The following is a 15811-nucleotide window of genomic DNA, read 5'->3' as shown; positions in this document are numbered from 1 at the left end:
GTTTTAGGGATACTTTTGGAACTTTGTTAATTGTTTGTTTTATTTTCTATCTGGACGTTAAGTTCTATTAGGGTTTGGTTTCATGTTGTGAACGTATGTATACACCTTCTTAGTGTAAGGATTGTTATCTTTTGCTTATTATCAATCCAATGTGAGTTTACTATCTTTCTTCCAAGTGAATTCTAGGGTTAGTTGTTTTCTAGTGAAAGATTATCATTCGATTCTCTTTATTACATTCTGCTGCATGACTTCGTTATTATATAATTCAGTCATTAAAAGGAAAGTATAAAGGCATAAAGAAAACATGAATAAAATAACAAACAACTAAAATATAAGTTCGAAATCATTACCTGGTTTATATTAAATTATAATATTTGACAATGGTGTAAGCATAGAGCTTCTTAACATGATAACGAAAATTTGGGACAGATAAATGAAATGAAAATAATATGAATGATCTTATCTTCAAGATACACATGGCGTATACATACATCAACCAAAAGATATGAATGCGATAATAAGTAAAGAATATTTCTAGTTTCTATTTTTGTGATCACGCATGCATGTTTATTGATGAATGTTGTCTGTAAATTTGTTTCCTTGACCAGGACTTGGATCCGAGTCCTTAATCCCTCCGAGAGTCTCAACATTCGTGAATTTGTTTCCCGTACCAGGGCTTGGACCGGAGTCCTTAATTCCTCCGAGAATCGCAACATTTATGAATTTGTTTCCAGTACCACGACTTGGGCCAGAATTCTTAATCCCACCTAGAGTCTCAACATTTGTAAACTCGTTTCCTGTACCAGGACTTGGACCTGAGTTTTTAATCCCTCCGAGAGTTTGTTGGTTCGTAAACTTGTGCCCCTCGCCCGGGCTAGGGCCCGATTCCTTGATGGCTCCAAGTGCTAACCCATCAAAGAAAGCTTCAACTGCTCCAAAACAAGAGCTTCTGTACTTCATGATATTCAAGGGCCGGGCACTTACTGCAATGAATGTAGAGTTGAGCAAAACAAACAGCAAAACGAAACTGAAGAACTTGGTAGTCATGTTGTTAAGAGAGAGAGAGAGAGAGAGAGAGAGAGGCTCTGCAACTGTTGGTATATTGTGATATGCGTCGTGGAGTATTGGGTGTTTCCTATTTATAACAACAAAAACGTTTGCTGCTTGGCAAGCACGTTAGACTATGAGAAGATGAGCTTTGACTGAGAATCTTGACATGAAAAAATTATTAAATAAATTACAAACAAAAGTGACATTTCCCATCCTCTAGTCATGTGTTGGAATTACGAAGCAACAAGGATGTTTCGTAATCTATGTAAAATGGAGGAAAACGGGTTTTTATAAAATAAAGTATTGTGAGTCCAAGTTGGACATAGATGTGGAAAAATGATAATATACGATGGAATTAGTTAACGGTTTTGAGTTATGAACAATTTTTTGTATACACGGAACACTGTCACGTAATATTGTTATCCTACGAATGTTCATATCAATAAAAGAACACGTATTTTTATTTGAATAAAGCAATAAAATGATTTAAACGTGCTTTGAGTTCGCTAAAAAATTATATTGATCGCATTCTGAATCAATCAAAAAATTACGCGAATCTTATTTGGGTCCGGCCGGCCGCCCCAAGCCATCAGAAGTTCTTGCAGCTCGGGGACGAAAGACAAAGAGTCAAAGACCATGCATTGTTTGAATTCTATTTTTTTTTAAATGCATGCATTGTTTGAATTCCATGGCTGCAGTGTAACGTGACTTAAATCATTTATTGGGTAGGGAAAAAAATGATTTATAGGGGTTTTCATGACCAGTCAACTTCACTAGTTGTAGTATATCAATTGGCACCATGGTATACTAGCTGCATTTTAAATTTAATTTTATCAAAATAAGCATCATGGTAGATGCGTGATAAAATACATATGTACATATTCAAATACGATGCGTGATAAGATACATATATACACTATCAAATACGTATAGTGATACATGTACATTGAATAGACATCATTTAATTCCTAATTTTCAATTGAAAATTTTAGCTTTGTTTTTCAACTACCATGCATATATACATTGAAATCTGATATTTGTCTTCTAATTTTAATACATGACGTATTTTGAATTGATTGACACATGCATCGGTCTCAAAATCGTCCTGAAAACGTAATTTGAGATTTATAAAAACCTAGTTCGGAGCTTAAACATAAGCATTAGAAAATTGAGAATGTCATGCTACATGGAAGCTTTTCTAAATTTAGGTCCAAACGTGACAGGATTTGATTTAATTATCATATCATAGGACGTATATAATATAGTTTCTCTTCATGGTATTAGCATTAATTGTTTCTCTTACATTTAGAGGAGATTAAGGACAATATACGTAGCCCACCATCATTGACAAACCAAAACAGGCCGGCATGTACATGTTCATGTCTGATTGTAGCTTGTAACTTAATCTAGGACTCTCAATTTTGGGTACAATTTAATTGAGGCCGTTAAGCTACTTTTGCATGACAACACGAAGGCCACATACAGAAGAGGGAGATGGTTTGACCATGAGAAGTGGATTGAAAAAGAAGACCATAATTACCAGAGTAATTCACCAATTATACTAGAGGTATTCATCAATTTACTCCTTGAACTTGTGATCAGTGGCCAATTTCCCCCTTTAACTTTAATTTTGGCCAATTCCCCCCCCCCTCAATTCTCATAATTAGTCAATTTGCACCCTACTGTTAATTTTTTTAATTTTCCATCTATTCTTAGGGCAAAAAAAGTCAATTTGAACCCTACTGTCATTTTCCATTAAGTAGGTTTCCCTACACCTTACCAGAGGTAGACGAGGCTGAGGGAGGAGGCGACGAGCTGTGGGCAGCTGCAAATTGCAAAAGCAGCATATCAAATGGATTGGGCTTAAAACAGTGGAGGAGGGAGGCATTGGTGGCAATCACGGGCTCGGCTTGGAGAAAAGGGAGAACAAGAGAAAGTTCAAAGAAAGTGAAGAAGATAGAAGGTGTAGGGAAAATGACTTTTTTGCCCTTTAAAGATAGTCATGCGGATACCTATTTAACGGAAGAATAGATGGAAAATTAAAAAAATTAACAGTAGGGTGCAAATTTACTAATTATGAGAGTTGAGGGGGGAAATTGGCCAAAATTAAAGTTGAGGGGGGAAATTGGCCAAAATTAAAGTTGAGGGGGAAAATTGGCCAATCCTTACAAGTTCAGGGGGTAAAATGATGAATACCTCATTATACTATTATCTTTCTTTAAGCAATGTAAAAAAAGATTAGACGAAATTAAGTCGTTAACAATAATGCAAGTGAGATACCTTAGTATAATAACCTTATCTTAATGTAGCCCACCCATGCCGATCCATTTTAATATGTCAAGTTTAAAGCTCAATCTATGCCAGGCCAATTCGGCTCACCAAATAAGAGCAAGTTCATCGGTATCCCAATTGATAGGGAAATTGAGTTGAATTTCCTTTGGCCCAAAAAAAAAAAAAATAGTAACGGAAATCCAACAGTAATTTTTATTTTTTATTTTTAAAAAACATTGATGTGCCACTTGGCGCTTTCTCTTTGTGGATGTAAGTCGAATGTATGGTCAAGTAACGTTGAATGACCATCTCGTGGTAACGTTGACGTTGTTGTAATGCATTGTTTTGGGCAGGTTCTTCAATATTGTCATGAGCTTGATAAATTCTAATTTTTGAATTGTTCATCATGTATTCGTCCAAACCTTTTTCATCATAATCAAATTCATCTTCCATAATCATGTTATAGAGGATGATGCATGTCATCATGATACTTCGAAGTGCCCCATCATTCCACAGTCGATTAGCCCCTGTAATGATTACTCAACGAGCTTAGAGGATACCAAAATACCTTCCCACATCCTTCTTATACCCATCTTGCTTTGCTGCAATGTGTTTTTCCTTCGGAAAGTGTTCATCTTCTTGTTCTTCTTTCACTTGCAATGTCCTTAGATTATCCATGGTTGAAAGAACTTTCTTTTGTAAGAATTCATGAATTGAGATGAGTACGGAGGATGGGGAGGCTTTGTGTGAGTATATCTAGTGGGTTGAAGGGTTTTTATGGAGAAAAATGAGAAAATCATAAGATTGGATAAGGACACATGAAACTACATAAATGATCAAGAATCTTAACAAAAACCTGAGCGGATATTAGCAATGGATAATGACACGTAGCGTAACGAATCTTTGAAAATCTCATATAATATCTAAGGTGATAATGACATATGAAGGATAAGACCAAGAAAACATTAATATATATATATATATATATATATATATTTGTGAATAGTAATCGTCTTTGCCCTTGCCTTGCTTTTGCACTCCTAAAACGAGCAGATTTGCTCTGATATCACCAAAATAGTTTGACTGCACGGTGAACAAGACATTCAAATACAAAATGAGAATAGAGATAAGCCAAAATAAGTAATGCTCTAATCCAGAAGAAGAATAAGAAGAAGAAGAAGAATGAGGATTTATCAGTTAAGATTGTTAAGTTACTTGATCAATTGTGCAACCTACTAACCTATTTTGGTAGTATAACAGACATTAAATCTCTTCATTGCCTAATCAATCAATATTCCTAACTACCTTGACCATTATATTCCTTGCTAGACAATTTTTTTAGCTTATAAGTTGTCTAAAGGTGTTCTAGTTCTGATGTTGAACTTTGTAGAAATTTTTGTGTGTATCAAAAATATTTGTCATGCGAAATTCACAATTAACGAGTATATTGAGTGCTAACTTCAAAATTGATCTTAGACTATCCCAATTAGTCCCTAGGCGTTTGAAAATAAAGAAAGTGCGCCAAAACACACATAGGTCTTGATTCTCATATAGACAAAAAAATCGATAATTTCATTTTGCGTTTTATTTTGTCAATAAAATGTAAGAGACTTGTTAAATACTTGAATGAACACTCATTATACACTTGTTCCCCATATTTCAATATGTTATATTACTTTATAATTCTTATGTCATTTTATTTATCAATTTATGTATCCCAATACAATTATGTGTGTTTTTAAAGTATAAATAAACACTTATTTATCCAATATATTATAAATTTACTTTAATTCACATAGGCGCTAGGCCCTAACCCACCACTTGACTAGCTCCTAACGTCTTTTAGAACTTTGATGTTGCAAGCCCAAATTAACCCCATGCTCAAGTTCGCCACGTGCCTCGCCTCAAAGGGTGTCTGTATCCCTCACGCCACAACCGAAACCGCTCGAAGCACCCTTCTCAACTTTGACACCACTTTCACAACCCTACTGATAAAATTTGTGATTTTGTTATATTTTAGTTACTGTTTTATTGGTTTCTTGGAATGGGTAATGAACAAAAGGAATAAGGAATATTTTTCAACATGCGACAGCTATGAGGTTGTGCAAATGTAGCAACCATACTTTGATTTATATATGAAATGGATTGTAGGGTTTTGGTGCCCACTCACGATCCTATCTCAAAATGTGCTAAATGACAAAGTTGTACCATGAATTCACCTAACCATTATCCAGATTAAATCCTAGCCTTCCATTGAGATTTTAAGTGATCTAATATGTATTTTACACTTGACATTTGATTACAAAACTTAACCATTTAAAACAAAACTAGCCCTTATGCTTTAAAACCACTTTTTTCTTCTTCTCGATCCTGCAATCCAATTGCTTCCTCGTAGATCCTTCACTTCATCCTTCAAGTCCAAGAATTAGAATCATTAGGTTCCAACACTCCCCTCTAAATTAGTTATGGTTGTAACCCAAGAAAATTTCTCAGGTAAGGTCATCTCTCATTTAGAAGTGCATTTGTGAAAATATCTACTATTTGATCTTTAGTTTTGCAGTGGTGTAGCTTGATAATGTTTTGTTGTAATGCTTATCTGATAAAATGATATCTACTCTTTATGTGCTTTGTTTTTTATAAAATACCGGGTTTTTGGCCATGAAAATTGTCTAGGTATTGTCACACAAAAAAAGGTGTGGCATTAACCTACAATTCCCCAAAATCCTTTAATATGAATCTCAACCAAATGGCTTGAGATGTTGCTTATGAAGCACTCACATACTCAACCTTTGTTGTAGATAGTGCAACATTTTGTTACTTCACTGAGGCCCATGAATTCCTTTGAGCCAAAAGTAAAAACATATCTTGATGTATTTCTGCAATCATCTTCACCACCATCCTAATCACTGTCACAAAACCCAATTAGGATAGTTGACTTCCCCATTTATACTTGATTCCATAGTCTAGTGTTCCTTGCCCTTTGTTGATTTTTTGCAGGAAAGAAACCCACCAACGTTGGAAAGGAATGGTGCGCAGCAACAGGTCTTTTGTTTTTAACCTTGTTTACTGAACTCACCCACGTGGGATTCTCATTTTGGTTTTCCTACAATCCCTTTTTCTTTATTTTTTTTTATTTTTTGTTTTTTGTTTTTTTTGTTTTTTTTGAACAATTGGAAAACTAATGGTGGAGATAAATTTTTTATTTTTATCAATGGTCGCAGTACTACAATGAAATGAACAATGATTTTTTTTAATATTTTAGTCCCTAAGTTTAGGAATTATACTATAAGGGGGCGTTTGTTTGCCCTCACTAAGTTGGACTGGACTGGACTGGACTAGCTATTAGTCTAATACTGTGTTTGTTCCATGCTGAGACTAACATTAATGAGACTAAAGGGGACTAGCATGGACAAAACCCTTCACTAAGAGGTCTTAGCGAGACCCCCCAATAACCATGGGACTAGCTAAGACTATCTTCTCTTTCTCGTCCTCGTCATGCTCAACGACCACTCCCGACAGACTCCTCATCATCTCCGGTCACCTAGATCAATCATTAACTTTCCGACTCTCTTTCAGATCCATTTCACAACCAACTTTCATATAAAATATACCAAATTGAAGCTGGGAGTGACAAGATTACGATTTTACCTGAATTGAGGCCAAAATGTGGTCAAATGTGGCCGGAAAATGGCCTGGAAGTCTCGGCCTGTTTGGGCTTCTTCAAATCCATGACAGATTCGAGCATTCAAAGCTAAGATCTCGATCTAGGGATGGTGATAAATTTTTTGGCGGTGCTAACTTCATCCAATTTAACGAGGGTTGGCCGGAAAACACATCGGGAAACCTGCAACTCGTCGGGAAAATTGGAGCCGTGAGGTTCCATTCGAACAACGCATTGCTAGAGAGGGAGGGAGGACAAAGAAATAGAGATTGGAATTAATAAGGAGTTTGACCAGGAATGAGAAAGAGACATGAATTGAGAGGTCTAAGAGGAAAAAAAGAGGGAGAGGGTGGGACGATGAGAGAGTGGGACGGAAATGGTAGGAAAAGATGAAGAAAAAGATAAGATCATAATAAAATATTAATAATTTATATATTAAATAATATAATATTAGAATTTGTTATTATCCAGCTTCTTAGTCCAATACTGCACCAAACGCTTCACTAAGTTAGTCCAATTTCGTCTAGTCTAAGCCAGTCCAGCTTAGTCCTTGAAGCTAATCTAGTCCGAGATAGTCCGGCGCAACAAACGCCCCCTAAGGACTTTCTATTGAAGACAGTATTCCTTTAGGATGCGTTTGTTATACTGGACTATCTCATACTGTACTAACTTTAAAGACTAAACTGGACTGGCTTATATTAGACTAAGTTGGACTAACTTAATGAAGTGTTTGATGTAGTATCGAACTAACAAACAAGATAATTAACAAACTATAATATTATATTATTTAATTCATATCCAATTAATATTTAATCCATATCTAACTAATATTTTATTAAATTTTCTTAAAAATTAACATTTAATCTCTTTCTCCCTCTTTGTCTACTTTCCCCGTACCACTATATCCCTCCCCTCTCCCTCTTTTTCTCCTTCTCCATCCCACTATCTTCCTCCCTAGATGAGACTTAGCCATCTTTTCCCGTCTAATTCTCTCTCGATTCTCATCTCTATCTCTGTCTTTCCTCCTTCCTTGTCTCTTTCCTCCCAATCTCTATCTCTCGAATGGAACCTTACGGCTCTTTTTTTCCCGACGAGTTGCAGGTTTCTAGAAGCGTTTTCTAGCCAAACTTTGTCAAATTGGACGAGGTTAACACCATAAAAAAACTCCTCACCATCCATGGACCTAGATTCGAGCTTTTCATGCTCGAATTTGTCATGAATTCGAAGAAACCCAAACAGGCTGAGACTTCCAGGCCATTTTCCGGCAATCTCCGACCATCTTTTGCTTCAATTCAAGTAGAATTATAACTGTTAAGGCAAAGATTTCTCCGGATAGGGCTCATCGGCACTTAACACAGCTCCCCAAGGGATTGGCACTTTGGATGTGAAGTCGGGTTTTTGCCTACTAATGTGTTGCAAGATGAGGACATAGTTAGTTTTGAAATATGCCTTTGTAGGGCCTTAGGTGGAGGCCTTGAGGCTCGCAATCAAAACTAACTAAGTGCTAGGCGTGCCACTACTATCTCAGTATAGCAGATGTAGAACAAGATTGTGTTTAGTCAATTACTTGCACCCTAAGTTACTCAGACTTCTTGTTATCAAAGGATTGTCGTGGATGGGTTAAGTCCATATTAAGTTCTTTTTCTTGCCTTGTGACCAAGGACTTTCAGTTCATAGTCTTGTATATTCGAATGAGGGGAGTCCAGATCCCTTAAGTCATTTGTTTGGTTCTAGATTGGTTTTAAATGAAAGCATATCCATTAAACTGACTAGATCCAGATACAAATAAGGCTTTTAAAGTAGTAAAACAGGTGGATATGACTTGAATACATACTAGAGAATGCATTAAGTAATAGATCTAGAAATTCAGAAAACATACAAAGAGCTTCGGGCAAGATTTCACCTTGTTTGGCAAGGTTGAACCTCTTGCAATCACTTCTCTTTGAGTTTACAAAGGTTTCTATGCTAAAAAGGGATGGATGGTAAACCAGTTTACACAAGGGAATCAATATTATGCCACTAGGGGTGATACCAGAAATTGACTGAGATTTGCATCTAAAAGTTATAAACAAGACAAAAGATTGCTTTTGTGAGGGAGATATCCTGAAATTGACTAAGATTTGGGCTGATTACAACTTTTAGATGCAAATCTGGCTTGAGAGTAGAGTTTGTATGTTTGTTTGTTTGATTGGTCGAGTGTCCTTGTCTCTGGGGCCTCTTTCTCCTTTTATAGACAAATTAGGCCAACTGCAGTGACTTTGCTCTTGACCGAAAGCATTTGGAGGGTAGTGACTCATTAGCTTTTTACTTGTATTGCCACTGAAAAGTGCTTTTTGGCTAATTGTGAGTTAGTCCCCATCATTTGACATTTAAATCATAGGCACATGGCCTATGCATTAATGAGAATGCACCAATTTGTCTCTGGGCTTGATGCTTAGGCTTCGGGCAAGTCTCCCTTCTAATAGGCATTTATGGGCTATCACACACTTGTAGCTCAATGTTCAAATATTAACCCAAAGAATAACTCCCAACTTCAATTTGGTATATTTATGTTAAAACTGCTTGTGAAACGGATCTAAAAGAACCAAACAGTCGCAATGTGAGTGAGAGAGGGGACGAGGATGTGAGAGAACTAGACGGTTTTAGCTAATCCCATGGTTTTTAGGGGGCCTCGCTAAGAACAGATAGTGAGATTTTAGTCGTGGTGAGTGAAAGTTAGTCCCACTAAAGCTAGTCCTCGTTGGTTAACAAACACGAGATTAGACTAACCTTTAGTCCAGTCAGTCCATTGAGAGAGAATGAGGGCAAACAAACGCCCCCTTAGAGACCTGAATATTCCATTGAAGTTCCTAAATGAGTTCTCAAAGTTGGGGTTGCATTCTCTAAATAGGGACTCCAATTGAAGATGCTCCTAGGCTAGTTTGTGTAACTAGTTAGTTACCTTTCACACAACCACAAACCTAGATAAACCAACTAGCTAGGAATTGATTCTAGCTTGTCATCAAAACACCATAACCTCTATTAAGGATGGGCTTGAAAAACCGAAAACCAAAAAAACCAAAAAATAAATTTCAAATTGAAGTAAAAAAACCGAACCGAATTTAAAAAACGAAACTAAAATTGGTTGGTTCGATTTTGGTTTCAATGGTTTAGAAACCAGACATAACCAAAATAACCTTTACTCTAAAACGACGTAGTTTTTAGGTATTTAACCCTAGGCTAACACTGCTATCCTTAGTCCTAGACTCCACACTTCGACTTCGACACTTCCTCTTCCCCTCTGTCGTCTGCCCTCTCTTATGATGTTCTTCTTACCCTCTGCTGCTCCTCAGAAGTCAGTAAAACTCTGCTTTACTATCTCACTGCTGCCGTCCGTACCTTTTCTTTAGCGAATTGGATCAATTGCTGCAAGGGTTTATATGAATCATCAATATCTCACAGCTTCTGCTTATGTGCATTTCATCCGCAATTGATTTCCTTAGAAAATTAGATCTGTGCATTTAATCAGTTGGTGTGTCCCAAGCTAGCCTTCCGACAAACTGTTTGATTTCCTTAGCAAAGTGGATATGTGCTTTTCAGAATTTTCTATTTTTTATTTTTTTTAAATTTTCAGTTATGTAAAAGAATAAATCGAATCAAACGTAAACCCAAAAAAAAAAAAAAAAAAAAAAAAGCGAATTGAAACCAAAACAGAAATAAATTGAAAAACTTGAAGTGAACTGAATCGAACAATATTTCGGTTTGAATTTTTATTTTAACAAAAAAAACAAACTGATTGAAACCGAAGCCACTCCTAACCTCTACTGAAGAAGCCTTGGTATACAATGTAAAATCTGCTACACCACACCCATGGCGCAGTCCATATGTTTGGATGACCATTTGATTGTTATGATAAAAGCCCGAACCGAGTGATGACACGTGGAAAGCCCATGTTCTCTATGTTGTGTCTGGATAGTGCTGGGGACAAGGGATTGCCAAACAAGCACTGAAGATGGCCATCTCTAGAGTAGACCTGACATTCATGTCGTATTTTTTGTGTTCGTATCGTTTTTGTGATATACTCGATATCTTAACGGATTGTGTCATGTAACACCCGTTAAAATAAACGGGTAATATGAATTGACCCGAAATCGATCCGTAATATTATCAAGTAATATGACTCGATCCGTTACCTGTTAAAGAAAATATTTTTTAAATTAATAAATAATGAAAATGAAACATAATTTGATCCCAAAAAAAATGGAAAACATGATATTAAATTAGTATATGCATACCATATTGTCCTATAAATATTACTTCAAAACATAAAAAAAAAAAAAAAAAAAAATTGTCTTTCAAGTATTACATTTCCCAAAATAAGAGTCTAATGAAAAAACATTAGTACATTACTACAAAATACCAAATGTTCAAGGATATGCAAAAAGAAGGGAGTTGCGTTTCAAGGTTGAGGATGTAATTACGAGCGTTTATATATGCTTCCATATTTTTCAGACTTGTACATTAATGAATATGAATTTTATTTTAAACTCCCTTAAAAATACTATTCATACATATTTGTATGGCTTTAAAAATTCAAACGGTGATGCACCGATCCTCAAAGCGTAAAGTATGCGATCATAACCGTTTGCCTATTTTTTTCCACATTTTCCCCACTTGTAAATTAATTATTATAATTTTTTAATATGTTTGGTAATTTTAAATTACTTGATATTTTTATTTTTAATGTGTTTTTGTTTAATCTCACTCTTTGCCTATAGTATGTTATAAAAATAAATAAAATCAAATTTTTTTACTTTTATATAGAATAATAATACAATAATACATATTTGATATACAATATATACATATACACTAGGGCTATTGTATTTTATAGTAAGTTTTTTTAGTAGTTTAAAAAATTAAAATCATCAAAATAACAGTTTTCTTAACATGTTGAAACAGGTTACTCATGTGTCATCCTCGTGTAAACCTATTAAGAACCTATTATTAACGAATTCTTAACCTGTGACCCAATAACAACCCAACTAGTTATCGTATCGATCCGAAACTCATTCTTTTCGTATTGTTTAAGTATCGTGTTAACATGTGTACCGCATTGGCTTCGTTATTATATAGTGCACCGCATTATTAAGCCCATTCTTAAACCCATTATTTAAGAAATTATCAAGTGTACTCTACAGTGTTCAATGACATAGTGTACCGCATTGGCCTTTTCTTATAAATATAATATCCACCAATTGAGATTCCCAAGGAAAATTGAAATATGTGAATCTAGTTTCATGGTATCATTTGCTTGGTCGCCGGCTGGAGTTTGAGAGCTGAAGAAATATTTTAAAGGATAGTGCTAGAAAAGGGAGTAAAAATTTTTCTCCCTCTGAATTCTCTCTCGTACTTTCCTTTTCTATTTAAACGGTTACAATTAAGTGATGTAAGTATTTTTTGAATTTTTTATAGAAAGAAAAAGATAAAAAGAATAATGTGAGAGGAGAGAAGGGAATGAGATAAAAATAGAAAGAGAGAGAATCATACTCCGCTAAAAAGATCATTTTTTTTTAAATCACTTGATGTGGTCGTTAAATGTTTTTTTTTTTTTTTTTTTTTTTTTTTTTTGAAATCTTTAAGTTTTAGTAATAATACTCCGCTAGAAAGATCATTTTTTTTTTTAAAATCACTTGATGTGGTTGTTAAGGGTTTTTTTTTTTTTTTTTTTTTGAAATCTTTAAGTCTTACCTTATTACTATACCAGAGCCGACTTTGAAACTTCAAGAATCCTATGCAAAATGTTAATTGAAACCCAGAAAAAAAAAATCCATGAAAAGATGGTACAAATTATTTTGTTTTTAGCTTTCGCATAAATTGGTTTCAATACATAAAATTTAGGATAAAGTACAAAAAATTACCTTAATTATTGAGGTCACGACAGTTTCATACCTCATCTTTTAAAATTGTCAATGTCATACCGCATCTTACGAATTTATGACAATGTCATACCTCCGTCAATTTTTCTGTTAAGTGCTGACATGGCAAAAGACAGGGACCACTCACTAATCCAGCTGGATAAAAAAATAATTAAATATTAAAAAAATTAAGAATAAAAAAACAAAACAAAAAAATTTCCTAGGGGTGCGGAGACCCTTTCCCTTCTCCTTCTTCTCCTTCTTCTCCTTCTTCTTCTTCTAGTGTTTTTTTTTTTTTTTTTTTTTTTTTTTCTGGGTTGCAGTTTCCATTTTTTTTTGAGTTAATTACAAAAAACTACCTCAAGTATGGGTCAAATGACACTTTCATACCTCATCTTTTAAAATTGACAATGTCATACCTCATCTTACGAATTTGTGTCAATGTTATACCTTCCATTAGCTTGGCAGTTTATTTCTCAGTTAAATGCTGACGTGGCTTGATCTGGGACCCATTTTTATTAAAAAATTAATAAAAAATTTATTAAAAACAAAAAAAATCATTTAATATTATTTAAATATTAAAATAATAAAGAAAAATTATTTATAATAAAAATAAATAAATAAATAAATAAACCAACGTCAATTCTCCCTTCCCCCCCTCTCTCCCTTCTCCCCATCTTCATCTTCTTCCCCTTTCTGCAACTACAACCCAGAAAAACAGAAGAGAAAAAGAAAAAAAAATCAATTTGTTTTCCTTGCTCCTCACCCCCTCTTCTCCCACACCCATGCACCCAACCTCCCCACCTTCGCACCCTACCATCTGCACCTAACCTCGCACCCACTACCTACAACCCCAAAAAAAAAAAAAAAAAACCATTCTCCTGGGCGAGGAGAAAATGGGCGGGGGTGGGGGGGGGGGGTGGTGGAATGGGTGTGGAGGGGAGAGGGTGGGTGTGAGGGGGGCGAACTGGGTTGCTGCTGTTTGTTTGTTTTTTTGTTTTTTTTTTTTTTTCTCTTCTCTCTTCTTCTTCTTCCCTCTTCTTCTTTTTCTTTTTTTGCAGGGGGACGAACTGGGTTTTTATTTTTTTCTTCTCTCTTCTTCTTCTTCTTCTTCTTCTTCTTCTTCTGCGGATTAGGTTGGGGGGTGGGGTTGGGTGGGAGGGGACGGGTTTGCTGCTGCTGTTTTTTTTTTTTTTTTTGTCCTTCTCTCTTCTTCTTCTTCTTCTTCTTCTTCTTCTTCTTCTGCAAGGGACGAACTGGGTTTCCCATTGTCTTTTTTTTTTTTTTGTGTTTCCTTCTTCTTCCTCCTCCTTTCTAGGTTGCAGGGGGTTGAGTTTGTGGTGAGGGGAGGGGGATGAACTGGGTTTGGTTTGGTTTGGGTTTTTTTTTTTTTTTTTCTCTTCTTCTTCTTCTTCTTCTTTCTCCTTCTTCTTTTCTGGGTTGCTAGGTTGCAAGAAGATGATGGGGAAGAGAGAGGGGGGAGATGCACGAAAGGAGAGGGGAAGATAATGGCTAATGTTTTTTATTTTTTTATGTACTTTTTTATTATTATTTAAATATTTAAATAATATTAAATGATTTTTTTTGTTTTTAATAAATTTTTTATTAATTTTTTTAATAAAAATGGGTCCCGGATCAAGTCACCTCAGCATTTAACTGAGAAATAAACGGCCAAGCTAACGGAAGGTATAACATTGACACAAATTCGTAAGATGAGGTATGACATTGTCAATTTTAAAAGATGAGGTATGAAAGTGTCATTTGACCCATACTTGAGGTATTTTTTTGTAATTAACCCTTTTTTTTTTTTTCCTCCTCCTCTTCTTCCTCCTTCTTCTTCTTCTTCTTCTTCTTCTTCTTCAGTTCTTCCTCCTTCTCTTGGGGGGGGGGGGGGTTGGGTTTTCAAATTTTTTTTTTTCCCTCCTCCTCTTCTTCCTCCTTCTTCTTCTTCTTCTTCGGTTCTTCCTCCTTCTCCTAAGGGGGGGGTTGGGTTTCCAAATTTTTTTTTCTTCCTCCTCCTTCTTCTTCTTCGGTTCTTCCTCCTTCTCCTGGGGGCGGGTGGGGTTGGGTTTTCAATTTTTTTTTTTTTGGGTGTTAAAGATTAAGCAGAAGAAGATGAAGATGGGGAAAAGAGAGAGGGGGAGGGAAGGGACGACTAAGGTTTTTTTTTAATTTATTTATTTTATTTTAATTTTATTTTAATTTTTAATTTTACTTTAATTTATTATTTTAATATTTAAATATTTTAAATATTTTTTTTTAGTTTTTAATAATATTTTATTAATTTTTTAATAGAAAGTGGTCCTAGTCTCTTACCACGTCAGCACTTAACAGAAAAATTGACAGAGGTATGACATTGTCACAAATTTGTAAGATGCGGTATGACATTGTCAATTTTAAAAGATGAGGTATGAAACTGTCGTGACCCCAATAATTGAGGTAGTTTTTTGTACTTTACCCTAAAATTTACAAACATATGAACACTCCTGGGTTCGAATTTCTGTTGTGTTTATATTCACAATCCACTTGCATATGTAATATGCAAACGCGTCAGAAGATCGGGGGCCTTTCGAATTTAGGGGCTTGTGCAGGTGCACCACCTACACTGTTTCAGAGCCAATAATGTGTCACATGGTCTTCTTAACATTTTCAATGCGAAAATAGAAGAAGAAGATTCTAATTGAACACAAATATGCACAAAACCACTTAGGCCGTTGTTTTTGTGACATTGACATCTGAGAACCCCAAACAACTTGGAGAATTTGCAGCACACATTTTCAGAAATTAATTGAAATATACTTACTTTCTTGCATGTAAAGAAAAATTTTCGTTGATGACAAATTACAATACGATATGCAGTGGCGAAGCCACGTGAGGGCGAGTAGTGGCGGCCACCACTCCCCTCATCGGGAAACACCATTGGAGAGCTGGG

General features: G+C 35.3%; 1 protein-coding gene across 1 annotated transcript; it reads right to left on the bottom strand.

Moving 5' to 3' along the window:
• Positions 1 to 325: 325 nt before the first annotated feature.
• Positions 326 to 1103, bottom strand: LOC148690717 (uncharacterized). The gene has a single exon (XM_088686328.1). It carries the CDS (start codon positions 1045 to 1047, stop codon positions 568 to 570), a length of 480 nt encoding a protein of 159 aa, XP_088542454.1. The 5' UTR covers positions 1048 to 1103; the 3' UTR covers positions 326 to 567.
• Between the last annotated feature and the right edge of the window lie 14708 nt (positions 1104 to 15811).

The sequence above is a fragment of the Pyrus communis genome, chromosome 15, assembly GCF_041283825.1.
Source record: "Pyrus communis isolate YQ-2024b chromosome 15, ASM4128382v1, whole genome shotgun sequence".
Taxonomy (NCBI): Eukaryota; Viridiplantae; Streptophyta; class Magnoliopsida; order Rosales; family Rosaceae; genus Pyrus; species Pyrus communis.
Note: the sequence above shows the minus strand (reverse complement) of the source record. Positions and strands in the feature narration are given on the sequence as shown.